This window comes from Sciurus carolinensis, chromosome 8 (assembly GCF_902686445.1).
Source record: "Sciurus carolinensis chromosome 8, mSciCar1.2, whole genome shotgun sequence".
Lineage (NCBI taxonomy): Eukaryota > Metazoa > Chordata > Mammalia > Rodentia > Sciuridae > Sciurus > Sciurus carolinensis.
In genome coordinates, this window is record NC_062220.1 from 133198532 (window position 1) to 133224754 (window position 26223).

Consider the following 26223-nt stretch of genomic DNA (forward strand, 5'->3'; position numbering starts at 1 on the left):
ACCGAAACCTGTGTTCTTGCTTTTAGAGAAGAAATTAGTCATACAGAATTATTTTTCTCAGAGTAGTATTTGTCATAGATCCATGTTCACCCACTCACTTTCTCTGCTACAGTTGGTTATTATTATTATTTTTTCAATTTCCTTAGACGTGGCAGGTCTTTTTTAAGGTTTCTCATCATCCTGATTCTGTCTCATGCTCTGATGGCCAAATTAACCTTATCAAGGAGGGTCCAGGTGGTTCAAGTTGCAGATATGTTGAAGTTTTTGCCTCTGCCAGGGAGGAAGGCAGTGCCTTCAAAGGCTCTCTCCTTGGATCTCAGTCCCCAAACCGGAAATTTGACATCACATTTGAGAGACTCAGTGATGACCTGGAATCTCTTCATAACTCCCTCCTGTCCTGCCCCTTGGTGAGACTCCCGAGTAATTGGCTGTTTCTGTCCTCCATAAGTTGAGGTGGAGAGTGGGCCTTGTCATCTCTCTCTCTTCACATCACTTCTGGGAAATGAGGCATCAGCAATTATATGAACTAAAGAATGGCCAACTCGTAGGCTCATCCAGTACTTAATATCAAACCCAACCCGGCCCAAACACCCTGACACGTCTCCTTTTGTGTATACCAATGAACATATGGATGTTACTGAACAAACAGATCAAAAAAGGGATTGGTTGGTTGTTTTCCTCTGACACCCAGTCTTGTGTGTGTGTGTGTGTATTTATATAAATACACACACACACAAACACACACACACATTTATATGTCTGCACACAAAGACAGATGTGACTGTTAGTCTGCCCTTTCTGTCCTCTTGTTTCATCATCAAAGTTTCTCTTGGCTATCGTCAAGTATGTGAAATTTTATCGTGAAAAAGATTAGATCCCATCACCAATATCTCTTGTTTGGTACAAAGTGGTTAACTCTCTTGTGGTTGCAAAGTGTTTCTCTGTTTAATGGTGATGTGTTCATTCATTCATTCAACAAATATTTAATGAGCTTCTACTATGTGTCAGGCACTGTTTCAAGAGCCGGAAATAAAGCAGTGAACAAGAGTATTTGTATAACAGGACTAAAGAGTTGATCCAATACCTATAGAAAAAGGTCTCTTTAAAAAATGACAACAACAACAAAAAATGCCAAACCACCAAGCAGTCAGACTTTTAACTTCTGTTTCTCCAAAGGTTCTTTTGTAATGAAAATGGAGGAGTATAGAGTTCTGCATTCCTGGGTTATGTGTTATAAGCTCCCATTCATATGTGGACCAGAAATTTGGTCTTAATGTTGACAGTCTCAGGTATCTGAGTTTTTGACCTATTTTTAGATTCTGATTTCCATTTCTGTGCCATGTTATGAAGACTGAAATAAGCAAAGATGATTATCAAATGATTTCTAAATGAAAGGAAGCATGAGTGGATTTCTTTGTCCGAATGTATCTTGCCACCTGCCCAAGTACCTTTGTGGTTGTGACTTCACTTAACAGAGATGCCTTTTGCTCAAGAACCCTGTGCTTAGACTGCAGAGTATCTAGGACATGGGCAAAGAGTGGTCCTTAATACTGTTATGTAATGGTGATGCTTGGAAACAGAGTCCAAAATCTCATTTGCTTTAAAATATTTGCTATTCTGATAAGAACTTTCAAAACAGATAATTGGGACTCTCATTAAAGCAAAGTCTTTTGCTTTAATCAAAGAAGACATTGGCAGGCAATACTTCAGTGAGTACACACAAAGCCCTTAACAATGTTTTTATTAATTACAATCCTGTTTACCTTCAACTTTACAAGATCACATCTGTTATATTGCAGTAGATTTTGTGCACCTGGTCTGAAGATTGAGCATTTCAATGGCCCCCAAACAAAGCCCATGCTTGCAGATTTTAGAGTTTCAAAAGCTTAATCACTAACATTTTATGTGCATGTGAATCTCAAAGTACTTTTTTCCCTCCATTTTATGGACACATCCTGTATAATTTCCTCATTCTTCAAAATTCTCATAATTGCTTCCACTTCAAAGAAAAATTTCATAATAGTTTGAAGAGATGAAAACTTGGAGTAATGACTTTTGATATCAGTAATTAACTAATGGGTCCAGATTCATAAGAATTAACTTAGATGCAGCTCTCTGTGCATTTAGAGAATGTTTCAATGAATTGAACACTACCTTTAAAAGATCAGTTTATCATACATTGGCAAATGAGTTGCTATAATTTTCAAATAAATTACAATTTTATTTAAAACCAGAAAGCTTAATAATAAAAGGATTTAGCAAAACTCAGATTTAAGCTATTCATATTACTCCAGGTTCCCTTCCCATCTTTGATGTGTATGCATGTATTTTTGTCATTATTATCAGTGTGTTTTATGTTTGTCTTTGTTCCCACTAGCATTGTTTCATGTATATGTATGTCACATACACATCTCCCAATGCTCACATTCTCCACATAGCAGCTGGTTAAAATACTCATTCAAAACTCAAAGTGCTTGAACTATAACATTAGTTTTCCTTTTTAGCTAGGGTTCTTGAGCAATAATTTTGTTAATGAGCAAAATACAAAATGTTGTTTATCATTATAATAAATCAAAATGACTTTCTCATTTAAGGCTGTCATAACAGTGAAAATGACCTAAGGCTCAAGACAGTGGTCAGGGGCTTTGTGCTGACTGAACTTTCCAGTGTTGCTTTGTGATCCTCATTTCTCCGTGCAAAGTTGAACAGCTGCATTTGTGTGACCTGTCATGCTGACGTATTTCTGATCCCAGGCCTCACAGCATAACAGCTGTGTCCATATATGTGCGTGTGAATACTTGGACTTGGAAAATCCAGGGCCAAGGCACAGTGGTGGTTTCCTTCCTGAGAGCCTTAGACTAGTAATGGAGAAGCAGCTACCTGTTACCTGTGACACCTGTGCCAAAGTCCTGTTTCCTGTGAGTGTCTAAGGTACATTGGTGTGTCCTTCCCTTGACACACCTGACCATCTCTTCTTTTGTGTCCAGGAACTGGAGGAGAAACACCGGGAGGCCCAAGTCTCAGCCCAGCACTTAGAAGTACACCTGAAACAGAAAGAACAGCACTACGAGGAGAAAATTAAAGTAAAGATACTTTCTGATCTTCTCTGGCATTCCTTCTACAGTACCATATAGCTTCTCTCTCTTCCTGGGTACTTAGGGCCACTTCTTGATAAACCAGAACTGTTTGGGGTAAATGCTCTCCTCACTCCATCATGGGAAGTTTTGGGGTCTGAAGTTCAAAAAAAAATTTTTTTTTTTTTGCCATTATTTATTTCAATTCCATTAAAAACATTTTTAAAGCCCACTGCCATTCAGTTTATGATAATTTAGATTTAGCCATGCATGCACCACATTCCTTGCTTTTAATTTTCTTCCTGTACCTTAGACCTCAGCTTATTTCCCTTCTGTTTAAAGTATATCCTTGAGAACTTTCTCTAGTGCAGATCTGCTGGTGACAAGCTATTTTTTGTGTTTGTCTGAACATGTGTTTATTTTTCATCCTTATTCTTGAAGAGGTTTTGATGGGATTGAATTGTAGGTTGGCTGTTTTTTTGTAACAAACACTCTTGGAAGACACATTTCATTAACTTTAGCTTTTAGTATTGCTATTATGAAGTCATCTGTCAGTCTATGTTGTTCTCTTTGAAAATAATCTATTGTTTTTCTTTGGCTCTTTAAACTTTTGTTGCTTCTTTAATTCTGAAAGTATAGCGTGAGGTGTCTAGATGTGGATTTCTGTTTATTTTTCCTGCTTGAGATTTACTGGAATTTTGAATAGATTGATACCTTTTTTGATTAACTCTCTCATCTTTCCTTTTGAGAATTGGATCAGTTGTGTATGTTAGATCGCCTCAAATCTGTCCTTTTTCTTATTTTCCATTTGTTTGTCTCTTTGTGCTACATTTGGGTAAGTTCTTCTGACTTATCTTCCAGTTTACTAATTCTTTCTTAGCTGTGTCTAATCTGTTAAATGCATTTATTGAGTTTTTAATTTTAGTAATTGGTTTTGTTTTGCTTTGATACTGGAGTTTGAATCCAGGGGCACTTTACCACTGAGTACATCCTAGCCCTTTTTGTGGGGAGTGATGTGCGTATCAGGGATTGAACTCAGGGGCCCTCAACCACTGAGCCACCTCCCCAGCCCTATTTTGTATTTTATTTAGAGACAGGGTCTCACTGAGTTGCTTAGCACCTTGCTTTTGTGGAGGCTGACTTTGAGCTCGATATCCTCCTGCCTCCACCTCCGGAGAAGCTGGGATGACAGGCATGTGCCACTGCCCCCAGCATCCTAGCTCTTTTTATTTTTATATGAGATAGGATCTCTCTAAATTGACCAGCTGGCCTCAAACTTATGATCCTCCTGCTTCAGCCTCCTGAGTCACTGGGATTGCAAGTGTATGCCATCATGTCAAGCTAGTATTATTTTAGAACTTCTATTTGTTTCATTCCCACATTTGCTAGATTATTTAAAATAATAATTTTTAATTTCATGTTTCATTTTAAAGTCTGTCATTTTTAAAAGTGTTTTATTTCTTGATATTCATGAAGCATCGTTGTTTGATGATCTGTATTTCAGAGGTCTGCTTTCACTCTGCTGTTCTCACCCCTGCCCTTCCCTCCCAGTGCCTGTTTCCTTTTGTATGCCTAGTGTTCTGTTCATCTTCCTTGGAGAATTATTAATGGAAATTTTTTAAGACTTGGATGAAAATGTGCACCCACCTTTGGGGGGTAACCCTGTGCTTTTGATTTCTGTCTCTTCTTGATGTTTGAGGCTCTCAGAACTGAAGCTCAAACTCATTTGATTGAGCGAATGTCTCAGGTTAAAAACAGCTTTGAATCTTTCTTACCTCTCCCTGTTTCTGTTTTCCTTTAGATTTTTCGTCTGTGACATCTCAATTGTCTTGCCAGCTTTTAGATGCTTCTGGGAAAACCTTTCTGTATTTTATCTAGAATTCTAGATCATTTTCAGTAGGAGGGCTGGCCCAATTCATCTGGCCCACTGTATTCAGGAACGTGCCAGCTTATCTGTTGCATTTTAAAATCACAACGGCTTTTCCATCAAGCCTTTAATCCTTTGTTACGTTCTTGAGAATCAGATGTTGGTCCTTATATCTCAGTATAATCTCTTCCCCTTCACGGTCCAGATGTTGAAGGAGACAGTTGACTTTTGTGACAGTCCTGCCGTGGACTTGGCTGGAGTCCTTTGTCGAGTGGTCCTTTCCTGGGGAGTCCAACACGTCCTTGCTCACACAGCATTGCCACCAGCACCACCTGGGCACCTTCATTCTTTTACCCCTGACTTGACTTTCGGTTATTTTTCATTAAAGGAAATACAGGAGCTGAGCGTGGTGGCACAGACCTATAATCCTAGCTACTTGGGAGGTTGAGTCAAGGGGATCACAAGTTCGAGCTCAGCCTGGGCAACTTAGCAAGACCCTTTTGCCAAATAACAAATAAAAAGGACTGGGGTGTAGCTCAGTGGCAGAGCATTTGTCTACCAAGTGTCTAAGGCCCCGGGTTCAATCCTCAGCACTGCAGAAAGAAGACAACAATAACAACGAACAAACAAAATATATAAATGTATGTACGTATGTGTATGTATGTCCATATATTTGTATATCTGTGTATGAAATAACCCAGAAATGACCTGGAAGTGTTCTCACGTGAACTGCCCCCCCTTAATGCATTTCAGATTTTATATACCATCCTTTTAGTGTGGAATTCTTACTGGCTTCCAGGCTTTTATCTTAGCAATAAACTAGTTTTCAGAAAATAATGAGACTGTGTACAGTAGTCCAGAGGCACCTTAGCATGATGACCATAACCCTTTGTAAAGCCAAAGCCCTTTCTGTGATGAGTGATTAAACTGTCATTCCTGCCAAAAGCCAGGTTTGTCTTGCATTGGTTTAGGTGTCTTCAGTGGAATCCTTCATTTCAAACACAGTCCTTGCTCATCTCCCACCCCGCATACATCTTCTCGTGCATCCTTCTGCTGGTTGAGTCCTGTGAAACTCAGAGATACTTCCACTCATGATAGAGGCTCGTCTCTTCTGGTCCACAGGACCTCTTGTTGGTATCCATCACTGCCAAAGTCTAGGTCTTATTTTGAATATTCTTCCTGCAGATGTCTTCCATTGCCTTAGCACCTCAAGAAAAAGGAGCTTATTATGTGATCTCTGCTATCTTCTAGAAGGAAAGAGCTTTGTTTTATAGATCCCAGGGAACGTTAAGGAAAGATCTGTTCTCTTCTGTCTTCCCTACTGGAATCTGTGCAAAACCATTCCTTTTTAACCTTTTCTGCTTTTTGTGCCTTGTTCTAGCTTATGTAAGGCCATTTTAGTAATAATTAGGATCATACCCTAGATTCTGCCCTGCTCTGGCTCGTAATTTTAGCATCACACTCAGACGTCCAAGAGAGTGGGCTGCCTGTCATCCTATTGAGTTGCTTTCCTCCTCTCATGACCCTGTTCTCCACCTTTTGCTCCTCTCCACCAACTCCCATCCTATTTTTTTTTTTTTTTTTTTTTTTATCAGTCAGTTCTAGTTTAAAGCCCTCTTTGAAATCTGTTCTTTCCTTTATCATGTGGACCCCTTCCCTGCTGACTGGCTCTTTTTAGGGATGATGTCCCCATGAGCTATACAGGCCCCTTCACAATGGACATTGTGGGAAAGGCAGATTTCAATCCCATCCATGACCCCAATTCTTTCAGCTTTGTTCCCAATATCCTGTTGTCCCTCTTGATGCAGTTGGTGCCGTTTGCAGAAGCAGAATGGATTCTCTGTGATGAGAAACATAGAGTCATGGTCAAAGGCTCGGGCACATTATAAGGTCTTCTTTCTTCCTTTCTTTTTCACTTATTGTTTTGGTGACTGGCGGGGCCATGTGTGTCCTGCAGAACATCAGATCAGGCTGGTGCTTGGGGGCAGACACCATCACTGCCTTGCTTTTTTCCACTTGGGAATAGTTGGTGTTTACAGCGGTGTTCTCGGTTCTGAGAACACATGGTTTCTCATCCCAGTGACTTTTCCCCTCTAGCTGAATCAGAGGAAGAATGGAGGAAAGAGGCATTTCCCCCCATTCTTTTATGTTGTCTTTTCCACCGGTTGCCTGTCCACCTACCTTATGGGTGGGCAACATCCTCTTGTCCCTGGCAGTTTCTGAACATTAGCCTTGACAGTCTTCAGCTCTGTTCCTCCACACAGCCCAGGAGAACCCAGAATTAATTCTGTATAAGTTAGAAACAGGGGATATTTTGAAAGCTACTGGTGCACTGGCTAAGAAAAAGTTGTAATATTTGAAAATTATAGGAACTTTGTTTTCTAGGTCTAGATCACTAGAGAGATCTTTTTCTCCCCTCTCCTTCTGGAGTCTGCCTCATTCCGAATGTATTTCTCTGATCTTTTTGGCTGCTGATTTTCACATAGGTTCCCAGTTCAAATCTGCCTGTTACTTGCCATCTGATGGTGGTACTTGAGTTCTTAAGCTCATCCTGTTTGACAGACATACTCCTGATTCTGCTTTCTCTGAGCCCTGGGGTTCGGGGGCCTTGGCCTCTCAGCTGCTCCCCTCTCCTCTCCTCCTCTTTTCTCAAGTGCCCTGGTTGGGCTCCCCTCAGCCCTCCAGCTTGGCTACCTGTGGTGCTCACGTCTTTTCTTGTTTCTGTAGGTGTTGGACAATCAGATAAAGAAAGACTTGGCAGATAAGGAGAGCCTGGAGAACCTGATGCAGAGACACGAGGAGGAGGCCCACGAGAAGGGCAAGATTCTCAGCGAGCAGAAGGCGGTAGGTGGCAGGGCTCAAAGGGCCAATTTATCAAGGAGGGTTTTTAAGACAGGCCAAGAATCACTCACTTGGGGTGGCTCCATTTCATCTGGTGACTTATTCCTTTGTAATCCTGTGGAGTTTGTAGGTAACAGGAAGCCACCCTTGAAACTGCTTCCTGTTCGAAAGGCAATGGAGCTATGTCCAATGTTGGCTCTTCTTTAAAACTCATGCTCATCTGTGCCCACTAGGATGTGGTCCCTCGAAATGCCCCTGACAAAGTGGTCCTTGTTCCCCTGCGTCCCTCTCCTTTCTAATTCTCATGGGCCGTTGTTTCGGAAACTTGCAGCTCATAGGATTCACCTGTGATGCTCGTTAATACTGTTCTCATATTGCCTCAGACCCTGTTGAGACTTTCCACATCGGAATCCCTAAGGGAGGGTCCTGAGAAGTTATAACTTTAACCAGCATCCACCCTACCCCAGCCTGGTTCTTATGATTCAATAAGTTGGGGAAAGTCTGCTGTAGAAAAATACCATGCTATAAACATGAACTTACACATTGAGGTTAGAGGCTCCTGCAGCCCAGGTCACATGGGATGACAACTGGGGTGTAAAGAGGTCTGCTCCTTATAGGAACCGGGTGCCAGGTTCCTGAGCAGGTCCTTCTGTGTGCTTTCAATGCCAGCCACTTAACTAGTGTGGAGACGTTTAATGTTGCCTGGAAAAACACCTGAGTACCATCTGTTGGTGACATCTGTGATCTCCAGGGCACAGACTAGTTGGTGTACTTGTTTGTTACCTGTGCCCAAACTGCTGGCATTTCAGACGAGACTCTTTCCCTGGCTCACCTGGCCCACGTGAATCCCATTCTGGTGTAACTGAGTGTGAGGTCTCAGAGGTCTCTCTATTTCAGATGATCAATGCTATGGATTCCAAGATCAGGTCTCTGGAACAGAGGATTGTGGAACTGTCCGAAGCCAATAAACTGGCAGCAAACAGCAGTCTTTTCACCCAAAGGAACATGTAAGTACGTAGGTTCTAACTGTGTACGTTATTATGCTTTAGTCTTCTCTTCTGACACACAGACTGTTTTCCTTCTCTCTGATGGAGCTGGAGCAGATTTAATTACTTCTGTACTTTGGCCCAGCCTACACTTGGATAATTTTGTCCTCTTTAGCGGTCTCACTTCACCATGGCCTTTCTTTTGAGTTGGGTTTTCTTAAATGCCTCAGATTACCACCTCAAATTAGAGTGTTTTGCTCTAATAAGAATGTTTATAGTTTCTTTTGGAAAGCTGTTGTCCTCCTTCTCCAGTCTTGCCTCTTGCAATGAGAGGTGATCTTGCATGCACCCCGTTGGGCATTGCTTTGCTGTGGTTAGGCTGCCCTGGGGCAGGAGGGCTGGGGTTCATTGGGGACTGTCTTCCGGAGCACTTGGATCATAATCTCTTTACCCAGTCTCTATGATTTTTCCCCACCCTCCCCACTTAGATTCACATCTTAATCATGAGCAGTTTGGTGGGCTGCTATTTGGTCTTTGAGTCACTGTGGTTTGGGATACTTGTAAGCAGTTTGGTGGAGAGTTGAAGAGGTCCTAGAGAGAACTAGAAAGATAACATTCTTTCTTCACATTCCAATTTCTTTCCCAGAGCCTGTGTTAGTGAGCTACTGGGGATACCCTCATAGTCTGAGGAGGCTCCTTTCTGCTGTCCTATAGCAACTCTTAAAGAAAAAACTAAAAAAAGTCTATCTCATAAGTGAAATGTTAGCATCTTTTGCATCTGTCTCGACCATCCATAAACCCATAGGTGAGGATCTCCAGGCAGTGGTGACTGAAGGGTTCTCAGGTTCTCCATAAGGCCTGATCAGGAGGGAGATAACTTGGGAATGACCACAGTGCACTTAGTGAGGACTTGTCTCATTCTGTTTCTGTCTGTCCCGAGGAGACATGTTCACCTCTGATGAGGCTCTGATTTTGTTTGGCTCCTCCTACCAGGAAGGCCCAGGAAGAGATGATTTCAGAACTCAGGCAACAGAAATTTTACCTGGAGACACAGGCTGGGAAATTGGAGGCCCAGAACCGAAAACTGGAAGAGCAACTGGAGAAAATCAGCCACCAGGATCACAGTGACAAGAGTCGGCTGCTGGAGCTGGAAACAAGGCTGAGGGAGGTGAGAGCCAGGGGCCAGCTCCTTAGCGTCTATGAGGGGTGGGGGACTTAGGCCCCAAACCAGCCAGCTTCCAAGCGTAAACACACAGGAGGCACCGTGTGTGGTGACTGAGAACACAGAGTGGGCCCCGTGGGTCTGGCGTGGAATTCATCCCACTTCCCAATGGTTCTGTACTCTCTTTTTTAGTTTTGCAAGCTACCCAATCCCTGTGCCTTAGTTTCCTCATCTGTAAAATGTCAGTGATGACGTATCTCCTCCTAGGGTCACGTCGGGGTTATGTGAATTGGTGCGTCTGTCAGACAGGAGTGGAATGACTCCTCCTTCAGCAGGATGTAAGGAGGGCCACACCATGTAGTCCACACAGGCTGCTTAGCAGTGCTGAGTGTGTTATGTGGCTCATTGACAGTGGCAGAGGTCTCACAGCAGTAGTGAAGATTGACACAGGAGACCTAGGCTGGCTGCTGGAAGGGAACTCTCTTCAGAGATGCAAGGAAGCTGGGAAGAGAAACCGGGTTTTTGAGAGGAAGTTACAGCAGATTTGGCTGTAATTGAAGCCATAAAGTTACATTCGTGTATTCACTGTGTACTTAGCTTGGGTATACAGTGGTGATGACAGACTGGTTCCTGATCTTGGGGGCTTTCAGCCTGGTGGCCAGGATAGCTGGACCCACAGAATCAGGACTAGAGCTGCAGAGTGCAGTGGTTGGAGTCAGATGCTCGGGCCAGGAGCAGAGGCAGGGTCTAGTGCACAGCAAGTGCTCAGATACGTGTGATGGAGTTCTTCAAAAAGCCAATCATCTACCCTGAGGAAAAGACTGTTAGCAGACAGGTCTGAGGATCAGACCTTGAGGAATACTCGCGTTGAGGTGTGTCTTAATTCATCCTGGAGTATTAATGTGCCACTTCTCCAAAGGACAGAAAAAATGTATCATCTCATGTTTTTCAGTTCAGATCCTCCATTAGGATCACTTGGAGTGTGTTAAAATGCAGAGTCCTTTACGTCATCTTTAGCTTTTAAAAATGAAATCGGAAAGGGGTAAAGGAGCTTACATTTTTAATAAGCACCCTGGGTGGTTCTTATTCTCCCTGGAGTTGGAGAATCCTTGTTCTGGGTTGTCTGAAAGCCTTACATGATCTTCTTTACCTCTCCTGGCAGAGTCAGCCTTACGGCGTGGGTGTAAATGACCCAGGCAGAGTTCAGCCTGGAACTGTGACTGGCTGTCTGTTGCCTTCCCTTTCCACATGCACATGTGTGTCTTACCAAACCTGTCCTGCAACTGTAGTGCATCTGGACAATTAAAACGTCCTCAGAGAAGTTTGTTGCTTTTCTCTTTTTTAAATCAGTATAGTTAGGCCCCCAAGAATGATAGAGGAAACTTAAAAGGTTTCATGAGAAACTCGGGGCTCTATATTCTCCCTGGAAGTTTCGGAGTTTAGCTCTAAATATTACAAGGCCAGTCCATCTCTTCTTGGCAACTCGGTGCTGTTGAGTCGGAGGGCAGAGGCTCTAGCCTCAACCCAGGGATGCTGGGTTCTTCTTTCATTGCCCAGCACCTGGCTCAGGCAAGACTTCTCCTTGACCGGCTCTTCCCCAGCTCTCATGGTTTTGCTGAGCGTCATGGGGAATGTTCAGGCTTATTGTTAGAGTGACAGCCTGCTCTGACTGCTGGAATTCTAATAAGACAGAAAGGCACAGTCTTCACTAGCATGGACTTGAGCCAGAGTTCCTGAGTTCAAATGCTGCCCCTGCCATTTTTGGCTACATGTCATTTGTCCAGTGGTCTGATCTCTCACTGCCACCGTCTGCTTATCTGTAAGTGGAGGTAAGAGCATCTCTCCCTTATTGGTTTTTTATGAGGCGCAGTGAGTTTATATAGTACTCAGCACATTGTAAGCACTGTTGGCTGCTGTCACAGCATCGTTGTTGTCATCGTCACTAGAGAAACCTTGGAGCATGATTTTCCTGCTGGTTTGCTAAGGAGCCCCAGATCTGGATTACAGCCAGGCCTTTCTCATGAGTTTCTGACCGGTTGTTGTAGGGACATTAGATATCTCTCCTTGACTGTCTCCCAGGGAGCTCAAGTTCAATGCCCGAAGACCAATCTCTTCCCTTTCTCCGCACACTGGCTCTTCTCTCCTCTTCCCTGTTGTAGCCAGTGGTCTCCCTCTACAGTATACCTGTCCAGAAGTGCAGGAGACAGCTTTGACTCCCCTCTGTCCTTTGTTCACTGACCCATCTCAATTGACCACTAGATCCTGTTGGGAAGGTTTTGTAAGTCCTCCTTCTCTTTAGACCTTTAGACTTGGATGCCTGTGACCTTTAGACTTGGATGCCATTGTTGGGGAGCCTTATCAGTGGGATGGCTCCTCTGTGACCGTACAGCCTGGTGTGCTGAGGTCATCACCTGAGTTTCTCTTGGCAGTGCCCTTCGACTGTCAGTTCCCTGAAGGCGTCTCTTATTTACTTGGCATTGGTCCCTAGGACAACCTTGCCAGCGTTCATTAGGTCAATAGAAGCGCTGTGATCTCATTGACCTCTATATGTTTGAGTGTCTTGCTTCCTTTATCTGGAATTTTCCATACCTCTTATCTGCTCGTTCAACTCTTGTATTCAGATTCAGAGTTTGCCCCGCTAACTCTCTGTTCTGTTCCCATCAAGTCCCCACCTGTCTTGATTGTCGTATTGACCACAATATGTGGGAGTGGTTGGTTTTTATTTTCTCCCCAGCTTGAAGGCAGAGACTGTCTTTCATCTTCATGTTCCTTTTTACGGAGAAATTGCTGGATACATTTCAACAATTGCATGGATGAAATGTAGAGTAGGGAGGTGGATGGATAAATAGATGGAGAGAAGAATGGTCACCTCATAATGTGAAATGAACAAGGGGCATCTAAGGAGTACAAATCGGAGCAAGAACAGTTGCAATACATAACAGTTCACTTGCTGTTCCATTTGCATTCTAATTGTAAAGGCTCCCCTGTTACGAATATGATGCTATTTGTATCCCTTTACCTTTTAAGTGTTTCCAGTAAGAATAATGGTCATAAGTTTCATGAGATTCTTGCTTGTAGAGGCTGGTTAGTTTATATAGCCTTGGTTTCCTCAGGGCATTTGTTCCCAGACTCCTCAGTGACCCCAAACTCTGTAGCTGCTCAAGTGCCTTAAAATGCAGTAGCATTTGTGTAGAACCTACATGTGTCCTCCTCTATACTTTTAATCATCTCTAGATTGCTTAGAAATACCTAGTACAATGCAAATGCTGTGTAAATAATTGCTACACTGTTTTATTTAGGGAGTAATGACTGGTCTGTACACATTCAGTAAATATGCAATATATTTTTCTCCAAATATTTTCAATCCACGGTTGGTTGAATTCAGGCAGAAGCCATGGACCTGGAGGGCCAGCTGTATATCCTCCCGTGTGTTCTCAGTCCTGTTGATCTCTGAAATGCCTGGAAGTCAGACCCATTTTCTTGCATTTCTCTGCCCCTAGTGAGTGCTGAGAAGATGGTTCCAAGAGCAGGTTTAAGCTGCAGGTTGAGCAGCAGGTAGGTTCTTCACTTTCTCTTTGTCTGGCCTCTCAGGTCAGCCTGGAGCACGAGGAGCAGAAACTGGAGCTGAAGCGCCAGCTCACGGAGCTGCAGCTGTCCCTGCAGGAGCGCGAGTCCCAGCTGACGGCCCTGCAGGCCGCCCGGGCTGCCCTGGAGAGCCAGCTTCGCCAAGCCAAGACAGAGCTGGAGGAGACGACAGCGGAAGCAGAAGAGGAGATCCAGGCTCTCACGGTAGGTCCCGAGGCTCAGAGGGCCTGGACTGGGAGGAGTGCGGCCCTGAGGACCTTTGCTTACTTTTGGAGACTCCAAGAGGGCACAAGCCATCCAGTGAGATAGTCAACAGGCAGAAAATTGGCTCACATAGACTTTTCCTGTGTTGGAATTGGTATATACCAGTCAAGCGACTGGTAATATCTGAGCTTTTCTTAGTACCTTGAAAAATTCCTTCTTTATCTATGTTTCTTCCATCTTTTTAAAACAATCATCATTATGTTATAAATTTCAGTTTCAGCCAGTCTATTTACTTGGATCTTCTGCATTAGTTTTTAATAGTCATTAAAATAATAATCATAATGATGATGATGATGATGATCTTATATCTTACAGTAGTCTTTCTACCATATTTTCTATTTTTTGTTTTGCTTAAACTCATTGATGTTACCTTTTTTTTAAAGCTGGAGATTCTGCTTCATGTCCTTTGTATACCTCTGGCATGAGCTGGATGGGAAAGTCTTCCAAGTCAGAGATTCTTTCTCTAAAAGGGACCTGTCTTCCCTATTCTTTCTGAGACTGATTTACTCAGCCTGATTTTGTTCTCAGGAGGTAGAACTTGGAGGGGCTTCATTGAATTTAGAACTTGGTTCTTTCTGGAAGTCTTTCTGGAAATCATTTTCCCACAGTTGATCATTCTCACAGGGACTGACCCAGACTAACAAAACTTGCAAGAGTCCTAAAAGTAAAATGCCAACTCATCAACAACTTAGAGGGAGTGATATAACTGCCAAGTTAACTAGGGCATTCTGGGTGGCCAGTCTTCCTGTTTTCTTTCCCCTTTAGGGGAATCTACTTAGAAAACCCCATTACTGGGCTGGGGATATAGCTTAGTTGGTAGAGTGCTTGCCTTGCAAGTGTAAGGCCTGGGTTCAATCCTCAGCACTGCAAAAAAAAAAAAAAGAGAGAGAGAGAGAGAGAGAACCCCATTACCCTTAGAAGGCTGCTTGGTTGGTGAACCTGGAGAAAGCTGAATGAGTTTTAATGGCTAATATCAACCACGCACATTTCTCATAGTAGCATTCTGTACCTGCCAGGCAGATGGGCACTTTAGTGCCTTCTGGTCAGGGTGCCCTCTTCTGTGGGCAGGGCACAATGCTGCTGATTGGGTTCAGTGTTTTCTAAATGGATACCTTGTTCATTCTGATTGGACTTGGATGCTGGCCTTACCTCCATCAGCTAATATATGTAGACATCTCTGAGTGGGGTTATGCATGTACATGTAGTGCTTTATGATTACCTTGTTTGAAAGTAAGATGTGTGTGTGTCATTAAACCAGTTTTATTCTTAGAAGTTAGCTCCTATTATTGGGTTTGGGGATCCCAGTATTTGAACCAAATTGAAAATGTGATCTTTTAGTGCCAGAGTCCTTATGGGACTAATCAGGAACACAAAAGCTTACATGAAAGAAAATACTTGTGCAGCCTAGATTATCCAAGACTCGTACCAACTCTGGATATCAGTTGAGACTTTAAATTCCATTATCTGTATGAGGACCTCACTCAGTGATGCCATGTGCGCCCAATATTTAGCTTGGGAAAAATTAGTCAATGAAAGCTCTTTGTGTATTCTGCTTTGTTTTAAAATGGATCAAAAACAGTTTGGCAAGATATAAAACAGTAAAACAGGACACAAGAAGAATGAAAAGGCAAAGAGAAAATAAGTGCATGGAAAAGCAAAGTAGAGCTAAAAATGAAAGTGATCTACAACAGTGCGTGCAGAGAAGCCTGGGCCCTCACTGGGCGGGTGGGTGGAGAGGCAGAGCCAGACAGCATTTCTTAGCTGCTAGAGGGAGCACCTAAATGTGAACCGCTGTTGTTTAATGCTTTGTTTACTGATGTTTCCCCCCTGTACAAACACCCAAACTCTGAAAGAGAGAGGGAGAAACGTCAGCGATGTAATCCATGTTTAATGAGCACTTGTTACTTGCCCAGTGCTGTCTTTAGCTCTTCTCTCCAGGGGATTGGCCAGCAATTCCTCAAGTCCTTTTCCTTTGGAGCAGCTGAGAAGGACAGTTTATCTTGCTGCTCTGTGGGAAATGGGAGGGCAGGTGGTGGCTGTGTATCTTTTCCTGCCCCTGTTTGAAAGGAGGAGGAAGATATAAAATAGAGCATGTGTCACTGCTGTTTATCTGTGGGGAAATTAGTCCTTTAAATCCTGTCTTGCTGCTGGTTGGAATGTACTGTGTCTAATGGCTGCTAGAAGCCTAGCGCAGCAGCAAGTCACGACTTAATTTAGTCAGATGAGATCACTGCCTCAAAGCATCTTCTTAAAAAAAAAAAAAAAAAAAAAAAAAAAAAAAAAACCTCCTGAGGTCTAAAAACTAGGGCTCTATTGCTCTTGCAGATGAAGGTGCTGTGGAAACCAGACTTGTTTAAAATGATGGCAGAAGTGCCTTGCTTGTAGACCTGTCCTATGGAAACCCAAACCTCACATCAAGTGTTTTAGTTCAGTTCTGAGGCTGTGGGCATTACCCCTTCCTTCTTCTTGATGTGTCCCATACACCTGGCATATGGGAGCACGTGGCTTGGTTGTTTTGTTCTGAAGAGTATATTTTCCAATAGAAAAAGAAAGTGGTCACAAATGCAATACTTTCCAATTGTTTGAGGCCCACGTTCAGACCCAGCACAGGCATCAATCAAACGAAATCAGCCTGGATCTCAAATGATCTCCTAGGAGGTTTGTGGGTTTCACAGCATGATGTTTTATCAATAAAAGGGAATGGTCAAATGGGCTATTATTGTTTAATTTTAAGAGGCATCCATCTCCTAGCCTGGGAAGGAGCAGTTACCTTGTTTGGCCTCCACCTCTGGGCCAGATTAGGTGGAGCACAGTTAAATGGAAGGTCTCCCCTGGAGAAGATTGGCAGGGGCAGCTGGCAGGCCAGGGTTGGCCTTCCTAATGCTTTCTTTCTTCCCACTCTCACTTTACCCATCCTGTTAATTGCATTTGCACTGAAATTGGCTATTAAAAGCTGAGATTGAATCAAGGTAGAAACCAACAAAGAGTCAAATTTAAACAGAAACGTGCTTTTAGAGATACTTTATTACCTACTGGTAGAAAAGAGTTTTTTGTTTTTGTTTTGATCTGGACTTGGTATTTAAGACTCCATGTGATCCCTTTGTGTAGGGAAGAGAATTTGAGTCTGCACCTTTTACAGTGCACAGATGTGTGATGTGACGTGTTACTCTTGAGTTGGGACAGCCTGGTCCATGGCATGTGCTTTGTGAACAGCAAGGCCTGAGGGACATGCTTTGTGCATCTGCCCCATGTTCTTTTACTGATTCAGTCAAGCACCTAGAGGAATAATCAAGAGTCCTAAGCCAGAGACACTAATGGAAAGAATCTCTTCTTGCGTAGCAGGATTACAGGATCCCAAAGTCATCCTTTTTGATTCCTTAAAATCATCAATCAGTGCACACTCTCATTCTTTTACATAATTATCAAGCCCTGTGTTTAATTAGCAAGCCATCAGCATGATAGTCAGGATGAAATCTGGGGCATGGAAGGTGACATTCCCGCTAGGTGCCTGCCCACCAGGAAGGGGGTGGATTGTGCAGAAGCCTGAGGGTTCTAGAATCCTGACCATGGACCCCAGGAGGTGGTTAGGCATCCGAAGGCTGGTTTCCTTTCCTCAGTTCTGCAAGTCTTTCCTCTCATCATGGCCTCATTATAATTTCCTTTATTTTCTTCCTCTTGTAACTTTCCGTATAAAAACTCCCAAAAGCGAGTGTCTGTGGTCCTCAGGCAAGGCCAGCTGCAGTCTTGCTCAGTCTACCTTGAGGCCACCCATCTCCTAGGTGGGTGATTGTCAGCTGGGTTTGTGGATCCCTAGTGTTTCTCAAGGTCAGACCATTTTTGTAATAATAATAAGATCATTTGGCTTTTTTTATTTTTTTTTTACCGTTAACATTTGCATTCTCGGGGGTCCTCAGTGATTTTTAAGTATGTAAATATTTCCTGTAGCACCTAATACCCACTAGCATTCATATATTTCATTGAGAGAATCCAAGCTTATCTTATGTATTTTACTGACCTTGTATATTTTATTTTGTGACCTTTGTATTTTTTTTTACACGATTTATTTTAAAGACGCTTGAATCATTTATTTCTTAACTATTTTCTTACTCAGATCAAGTCAACAGTTTAGTGCTCATAATATTTCTAGCATCCACAGCGGGGTCAGTTTTTCATTCAGTCTTTGTTTCACAATCAATAATAATTCAAGAGTCATAGTGACTGTAGTTTATTACATTTTACTTTCAGAAGGAATTGCTATTTGATGTGTTGAAAGGATCCAAAGGCCATAATGATTCATTTTAATGGAAATGAATCCTTATTAGTGATTGAAATTTTGGATTCCAATGGAATAGTTAAATGAGTTTTTAATGGTGCAGTGTTATTTGGAAACTTTGCTAGTAATAAGAAAGTAGAAATAATAAGAAAGTGGAGCAGGGTTTTCGTCTCCTTGTATAGGCCAGTGAACTTTTTTTTATGATCACTGTTTATACTTTGAAGGAGTTGATTTCACTCTTAGCTTCTCATTTCTTTCTCATTTCTTCTCATGTCTTTGAAACATTTCACACCAAATAGTCCTTTAGAGCAGCTGTTGGCAAAGTACAGTTAATGACCACATTCATTCTGTCACCTGTTTTCTGTAAATAAAGTTTTATTGGAACACAGCCACATCCATTTACATATTGTCTATGGCTGCTTTTGCTCTATGAGTTCAGCTTTGAGCTAACCAAACAGCATGCAAACCCAAAATATTTACCATGTGGTCCTTTAAAGAAAAGATTCGTTGACCCCCTAACCTAAAGTTTATTAACGTAAGGGCTTATGCTTCCTCTAGGAAGAATCCTTGCCTTTTGTCCTGGGTGATCTTGGAATGACTGGGTTGGGGGTGGGGGTTGGGTAGTCCTTGGGGCCAGGCTGCTTATGTCATTGATCGCAAATGAGATTTCAGCAAGAGTGCGGATGGCCCTATGCTTACGTTGGATAAATGTCATTCTCATCCCATCAAATTAACAAGTCTCTCTTTGTTGCTGGAAAGTTAAGTGAACTATTTACCACTAACAAAATATTGAAGATAATTAACTTGTAAAGAGAAAAAGCTTATTTTGGCTCACAGTTTTGGCCGTTCCAGTCCATGACTGATGGATTCTTTTTGTTTGGGCCTGTGGCAAGGCAGCACATGGCAGGGGTACATGGTGGGGTAACACAGCTCAACTCACAAGCAGAAAGCAAAGCTGGAGGAAGCCAGTGAGGGCAGGGTCCCCAGTCCCTTTCAAGGGCATGCCCCCAGGATGTAAGGGCCTTCCTTCTGTTCCGCCCTACCCTCTAAAGCACAACTGAACCTTCTGATAGTACCCCCTTAGGGACTAAACCTTAACACATGGGTCTTTGGGGGACATTCAGTATCTAGACTATAGCATTCAGCAAAAATCTGATGGAAATTTTTTTTTTTTTGTGGTGCTGGGGATTTGAACCCAGGGCCTTGTGCTTGCGAGGCAAGTACTCTACCAACTGAGCTATATTCCCAGCCCTGGAAAAATTTTTTTGAAAAATTGTGACTTATTTAATTAGTCCACTAAAAACATGGGCAAATTATTTGGGAAGTTAATTTTAACTTCTTTATGAATCTGTTTTTTCTTTGTTTTGTTTTTACCATTTATCCAGTGCTCTTCATTCTTTTGTGTAGGTCCAAACGTCTGGTTGTCATTTTCCTTCCAACCAAAATACTTCCTTTAACATAGTGTAAGTCTGCTGGTAACAGATTCTTTCAGCTCTGGTGTATCTGAGAAAGCCTTTATTTCACCTTCATTTTTTGAAAGATTTTTTTTTTTTTTTTTTTTGCTGGGTATAGAATTCTAGGTTGATAGTTTTTGTATTTTCCTTTGGGTACTTAAAAGATTTTGCTATACTGTCTTCTATATTGTCTTCTACCCTCCCCCATACACCATCTTTTATGATAGATCTGTCTTGTCTTTGTTTCTCTATATGTAACAGGTCTTTTTTTCTGACTTTTTAAAGATTTTTCTCCTTTATTGGTTTTAAGCAGTTTGGTCATGATGTACTTTAGGTTAGTTTTCTTCATTTTTTTTTTTTTGTGCTTATGGTTCTTTGAACTTTTTTCACCTGTGGGTTGATGGCATTTATCAACTTAGGAAAATTTGTGACCATTATTCAAATATTTTTTCTGTCTCACCTATATACTCCTTCAGAGACTAATTATGTGCACATTAGGCCTCTCAAAGTTGTCTCATAGCTCACCAATGCTCTATTCGTTTTTTTTAAGTCTTTTTTTTATGCTTCATTTTGGATACTTTCTATTGCTGTCTTCAGTTTTACTGATCTTTACTTCTAAAGTGTCTAATCTCCTATTACAAGCTTAATTTATGTGAAATATGCATACTAGAAAAAACATCATGGATCTAAACTTCTTGAGTTATCTTAAGCTCTTCTTATGGAGAGCCTTTTTCTTTTCTTTTCTTTTTTTTTTTTTTTTGTCTTAAGTGGAGGAGCACTTTTACCTCTGCCTGAAATTGGGTAATTCTTCGAGTTTTCATAGCTCACCATAACCTACCTCATCTCTCAAGGATGTCTTTGATTCCTCTCTTGCCTCTACCCACAAGCCATCTGTAAATTCTTTTAGTTGGGAGTGTATTCAGTCATCTCTTGGTATGGGGGGAGGGTTTAACAGGACCCTTCAACACACACATAAACCAAAATCTGCAGATGCTCAAGTTCCTTATATGAAATGGCTTAGTATTTGCATAGAATCCATGTGCATCTTCTCATGGACTTTAAATATAGATTACTCACGATACCTAATACAGTGTAAGCACTGTGTAATTCCTTGTTATAGTATAGTGTTTAGGGAATAATGACAAGAAAAAATATATATATTTAGTAAAGAAGCAAATTTTTTTCCCCAAATATTTCCTGTCTATGACTGGTTCTGTGGGTGCAGAACCCACAGATAGAGGGTCAACTCTGTGTTGTATTTCATTGATTTTAAAGCATTCAGATGCATTCTACGGTCGTTTTAGATGTGAACGTGACCTGGTTTAATGGACACACTTTTTCTTACTGCTATGTACAACAGTGATAGACCTTAATAACTGATAGCCAGTGAAATCTGATGGGTTATGGTGTCCAAACAAAAGCATATTAAGACAGTGCTCACCTTTACTACTCAGGGCACGTTCTGATTCTACTGTTCTGTTTATTTCATTGGATATAGCAAACCAAAAAAACAAAAAACCCCACTTTCCATGCTTGCTTTCCATGGGTTGCAATCTGAAGTTCACACACACACACACACACACACACCTCATGGCCACTCTGCGCTTTTCTCACCAGGTACACCAAACCCTTTCTCGCTTTAGGAAAAGTCCAGTGCTGTGCACTCTATCCTCCCCTGTATTTTGCAAGGTTGACTCCTCTTCCTGTAGGTTTCAAGGTAAATGTCACCTCCTCAGAGAAGCCCTCCTTGGCTACCTCACCTAAGTTCCCATCTACTCTATTTTTTTTTTTTTTTTACTGATCCCTTTTTGTTTCCTTCAAGGCATTTTTCCCAGTCTGCAATCATGTGCTTATCTTATTTCCTGTCTCCCTCACCAGAATGAAGGTGTAAGCCCCATGTTCCTAACCCTAACCTCACTGTTAGGCATACAGCTTGCACTCAAAATTTTTTGTCAACTCAAGTGAATACTTTTGCTTTGGAGCAGCTTTGCTTCAGAGAATGTCTGTTTATTTACTTTAAGATCAATGTGAGATGTTCTGGACCTCAGCAGCTTTTGATTAAAAAAAAAAAAAAGTTTCTACTTTTTCCTGGCAATTGTCTTATGTCTGCATGTCTCTGTCTCTCTCTCTCTCTCTCTCTCTCTGTGTGTGTGTGTGTATGTGTCTAGAAGGCTGGGGAGGAGTTGTTTGCAGGGAAGAGGGAAAGCTATTCATTGTTTCAAAATGGGGAGAACGGCAAACGAAGGAGAGTCCAAACTACATCCTTTATTGCTTTCTTCCCTTTTCTTCCAGAAATCCTTGGGTATTCATAGGAATGTAAAACATATTTGTACAGGGTGTGCATGTGCAGTCTCAATGGTCTATTGTTATTAACATAGCTTGTATATTCCTGTAACTTATTTCTGATGTGGGGAACGACTTGATTAATGAGTTCCTCGTGGAACAGATGCTGGGGCTACTGCAACAGCACTCTTGGCTTTCCAGGCAAATTGCTGTTCTCTGTATTTGACCCATAGCATGTACAGTTGCATTTTGCCCTATGAAAAATTTATAATCAACTTCTTACCTTTTAGGCGCATAGAGATGAAATCCAGCGCAAATTTGATGCCCTTCGTAACAGCTGTACTGTGAGTATTAATTAACCAAAGATGACTAAAATACTATGACACTAAAACAGAGAAGGAAAAGGGGCCATCTCTTTATAATATCAGTGACTGAATTTTGATACGAACTTGCAACACAAAGCAGATAATGCAGTCAAGTTTATTTGGAGTTTTCGAGCCTCAAATAACTAGTTTCTCAGAGTTCTACAGTTTTAAAAAAAATCAAAACCAGACCATTCTTCATGTTTGGGGGAGAAGGATAACTAACTGGGATGGTCAGAATAATTCTCACTGTGGAACTCCCACCAGACCTCAGCAGCCGCAGCAGAAACTCCAGGGCGACTCCTCCTCCAGTCTGGAAGCATCCAGGGCCAGCCCAGGCCAGAGACTCTGAATGCCAAGGACAGTTGTGTCCACAAGGCTTCTCCAGCCTGCTGCGCTTGCTGAGGGTGAAGACCAGCTGGTTCTCCTGTGTACCTAGACCTGCTGACTTCCTAACATGCAAATTCAAGACCTAGGGCCCTTCGTGCAAAGTTACTTATATAGGGAGAAGTAAATTCTATTAGAAGATAAGCATCATTCATAGATTATATAATAGGGTAGAGTCAATGGAAATGCAGAGTCTATTTTTGATCAAAATGAAGGACAAAAATAGGCCTCTTTCAGAAGATGGGAATGTTGCCCTTATTTGTGCTCCCATCTCTTTTCTTTGGTCTGTTCCCACTTTATTACCTTCTTAGTCCTCAGTGATATTGTCCTGGTTTGTACTCTTTGCATCTGTAATTTCCAGGAACAACCCCCTCCATACATATTTTATGTTTTTATAATGAGCTCTTATTTCCTCGTTAGCTACTGTAACTGGGACATTAAGTCCTAACAGTTTTGTGTTTTTTTCTTAATTTAGGTAAATTGGATACAAAATGCATATAGTGAAGTGCATAAAGTACACTAATCCTAAGTGTACAGCTTAGCGAGATTTTTACACCTATAGACAACTGTGTGTCTGTAGTACAGATCAAGATGCAGGATGCTGAGCTGGCTGCCGTGGTACACACCCGTAATCCCAGCAAATTGGGAGACCGAAGCAGGAGGATCGCAAGTTCAAGGCTAGCCTCAGCAACTTAGTGAGGCCCTGTCTCAAAATGAGAAAGAAAAAGGACTGAATATTTGGGAAAACCCTGGGTTTAATCCCTAGTACCTAAAAAATTTAAAAAAATAAATAAAAAATGCAGCTCTTTCCCTCAGAAGCCCTTGTCAGGCACTCACTTCTTACTGCCATCCTTTGCCCAAAGGGTTCTTGCTATTTTGATCTCTGATACCATATAGGTTAGTTTTGCCTATATTTGAACTTTGTGTAAATGAAATCAGACGGAATGTGTTCTTTTGGACTTAGTAGTTGTGTTGTTGTTGTTTAAATTGTCTGTAAGGTTCCTTCATGTTGTTGCCTCTGTCAGTAGTTTGTTCTTTTCCATTACTGTAGTATCTGCATTGTATGAATAGAGCTGTGTAGTTTGTTTACTGGTTCTCTTGTTGATGGACATTTCAGGTTGTTTCCAGGATGCATAGAGCTGTTCAGAAAATATTCCTGTACAGGTCTTTGGTGGCTTATACCCAGGAGTGGAATTGCTAGGTCATTCAAAGTGCCTCTGTTTGTCAGACAGATTTTTGGTTGGTGTTTGCAGTTTTGATGCTTGGATTGAGGTAGATCTGCCTTAAAATGCCTGTTGATTTCTCCATCCCTTCTGTCTTCCTTAAGGAGTTGGTGGATTCTGTTCCTGTATTCTCTTCTCTTCTGCCTAGTTCTTAGTTTCTTGTTGTCTTGGTTTCTTAGTTTCACACCAGAGTTATTTGCTTATATTACATACACTTTCATGAATGATCACTGAGTAGCATATAGATAATTTTATGACAGTGATTCTTTTCTATTACTAAGTTTTCCTAAAACTTGGATGGTTTTAAAATGTATTATTCATCAGCAATCTTGTTCCATTTATCTGAAATTCTCTTTTCTCTTCTTTGAGTCTTTTGGAATAAGAAATTAAAAGGAATTATAGCTTTGTGAAGGTATAATTGGTGTACAACCAACCAAGTGAGTGTTATAATTTAGATGTACCTATGAAGTCAAAATAATCAAAACAGTGAACATACCCATCACTCTTAAAGGGTTCCCTGTTAGCCTTTTGTAATCCACATTGCCCCCATTTTAACAATCGGATGTTCATTTTTAATGGGATATGCCGGGATGTCGATGAATTCAGTGTCTGCTTTACTTACATAATGTTTGGACTCTTCACGTTTGTTCTTCCTTAAGCAGTGACTTCTAATCATTGCTTCACATACCTCTAGTATTCTGTAGAGAAGCGTCTGGGGGACTTTCCCAAGTTGCGGGGAGAACCTGAGAAAGTGACCCCCACCCACAGGTCAGCTTGAGCAGCTGGGTGACTTCATGGTCCAAGCCATGTACTCTGGAGTCAGGCCCTGAACTCAACTGGCCTCCTGGTAACCTACGTGACATTATCCTTCCAAGCTTCCATTTCTTTGTCTGTAAAATGGGGATAACATTGTCTATACTCAGTTGTAATATGCCACTGCTTATCTGATACAGAATCAATTTAATAACTGTTTTTGGGGTGAAGGAAGAGAGAGAGCTCCCTAGTTCCAGTGTACATTTAAGTTTCAGAAACAGTAAGATTTAGAAAACACTGCGTCACAAGGTTTAGTAATAATACCTCCCTTGTAGGTTTCCTGTAGTGATTAAATGAGATGAGATGTGCAAAGCGCTTGCACAAGACCTAGTCCGTGGAAGTACTGAGCATTGTTGGTTACTCTTGATTTATTATCGTGGGCTTATAGCCTCTAACTTGGAAAATGGCTCTACCACTTTAAAAAGCTTGAAAACCCCTGCTTTAGAGCCACATTCAGCTGCAATAGCAGGTTCAGTGATACTTTTGCAAGTTCAAGGCCCCTTTAAAGACGTTTTGGGAGAGGGTGATGGATGTTCCTTTCTTTTTGGTGCTGTCCAAAATTGTCCCTGCTAGGAAATGTCATCTTTGTTTCTGGCGAGAACTCCTTCCCATAATAACCCAATTGATAGGCGCACCCAGTGAGCAGCTTTCAACAAGCTGGGAGCAATAAGATTTTCCAGCTCAGACCATTGCTCTATTTTGAAGGGATTTTAAAAAAGGATTTGATTCAATCTGGCACCTAAAGCCCTACCTAAGTCTGTTTTAGAGGGGAGTTGGTGGGCAAGCATATGACACAGCTTTAATTATGAATCAATCTGTCAGCTATAAGATTAAAAATAAATAACATGCAAATAGCTGCCTTCAGGAAAGAACGAGGCATTAAAATAGGATTTCAGTCCTATGTGGTTTTAGCCTGATGCTCATTATTTGCCTGGTTTCTTCACCCCTAAGGGGCCATCAGACATTCACCTGCCAGCTTACCTCTCCAGATCTCCTAGTTAGGTATGAGGGGTCAACATCTCCTTCTCAGGACCACGAGGCCTGCACAACAGCCTTGAAAACCAACAGATAACCCCAGACAGAGATTTTTATTCTTAAAAAAATTGGACACAGAGCAGATAATTCTTTATATCCCTGTTCTCTCTCAGAAAACAGCAGCAAGGTTTCTTATCTGCAAAAATAGCACATAAGGAAGTACGACTGTGTTACGAAGCCATCTCCCTCGTCTTTACTGCTGAGATGGCATCAGCCTTATAGTTAGTCTTTTTACCCTCTATCCTTGGGCCTCAGAGGTTAGCAGACTCATAACCTAAGTCTGTCAATAAATAGATCTCTTCCCCTTGGTATAGAGAGAGCATGCTCATGGCCATGAAACCTACCTAAGAGTTCTGGTTTAAAAGCAAGAAGGGTTACCCTGAGTGGTCGATGTATCTATTCTATCATTTCAAGTTTCAAAGGTCTAAAAAATAAAATGGAATAAATAGCTCTCTCCCTGTTTGAGAAGAGCAGCATGATGTAGGGATAAGAGCAGAGGTTCTGAGTTTGAGTGCCGACTTTGAATCTGGCTTCCTTACCTACTCTCAGCGTGTCACTGGGCAAGTCACCTCACTTCCCAGTTGCCCCAATTTCCCCACATATAAAATGGGGGT

General features: G+C 41.8%; 1 protein-coding gene across 10 annotated transcripts in view; it reads left to right on the forward strand.

Moving 5' to 3' along the window:
* Cit (citron rho-interacting serine/threonine kinase) overlaps positions 1-26223 on the forward strand; it is a 156201-nt gene that overhangs the window by 89440 nt on the left and 40538 nt on the right. For 9 of the 10 annotated variants that reach the window (XM_047560000.1, XM_047560001.1, XM_047560003.1 and 6 more), the window contains 6 exons: positions 2988-3083; positions 7669-7785; positions 8680-8789; positions 9762-9936; positions 13522-13719; positions 22080-22133. In XM_047560000.1, the coding sequence (XP_047415956.1) occupies positions 2988-3083; positions 7669-7785; positions 8680-8789; positions 9762-9936; positions 13522-13719; positions 22080-22133 (750 nt within the window). The remainder of the gene's footprint in view (positions 1-2987; positions 3084-7668; positions 7786-8679; positions 8790-9761; positions 9937-13521; positions 13720-22079; positions 22134-26223) is intronic. The other variant, XM_047560005.1, reaches the window with a different exon arrangement.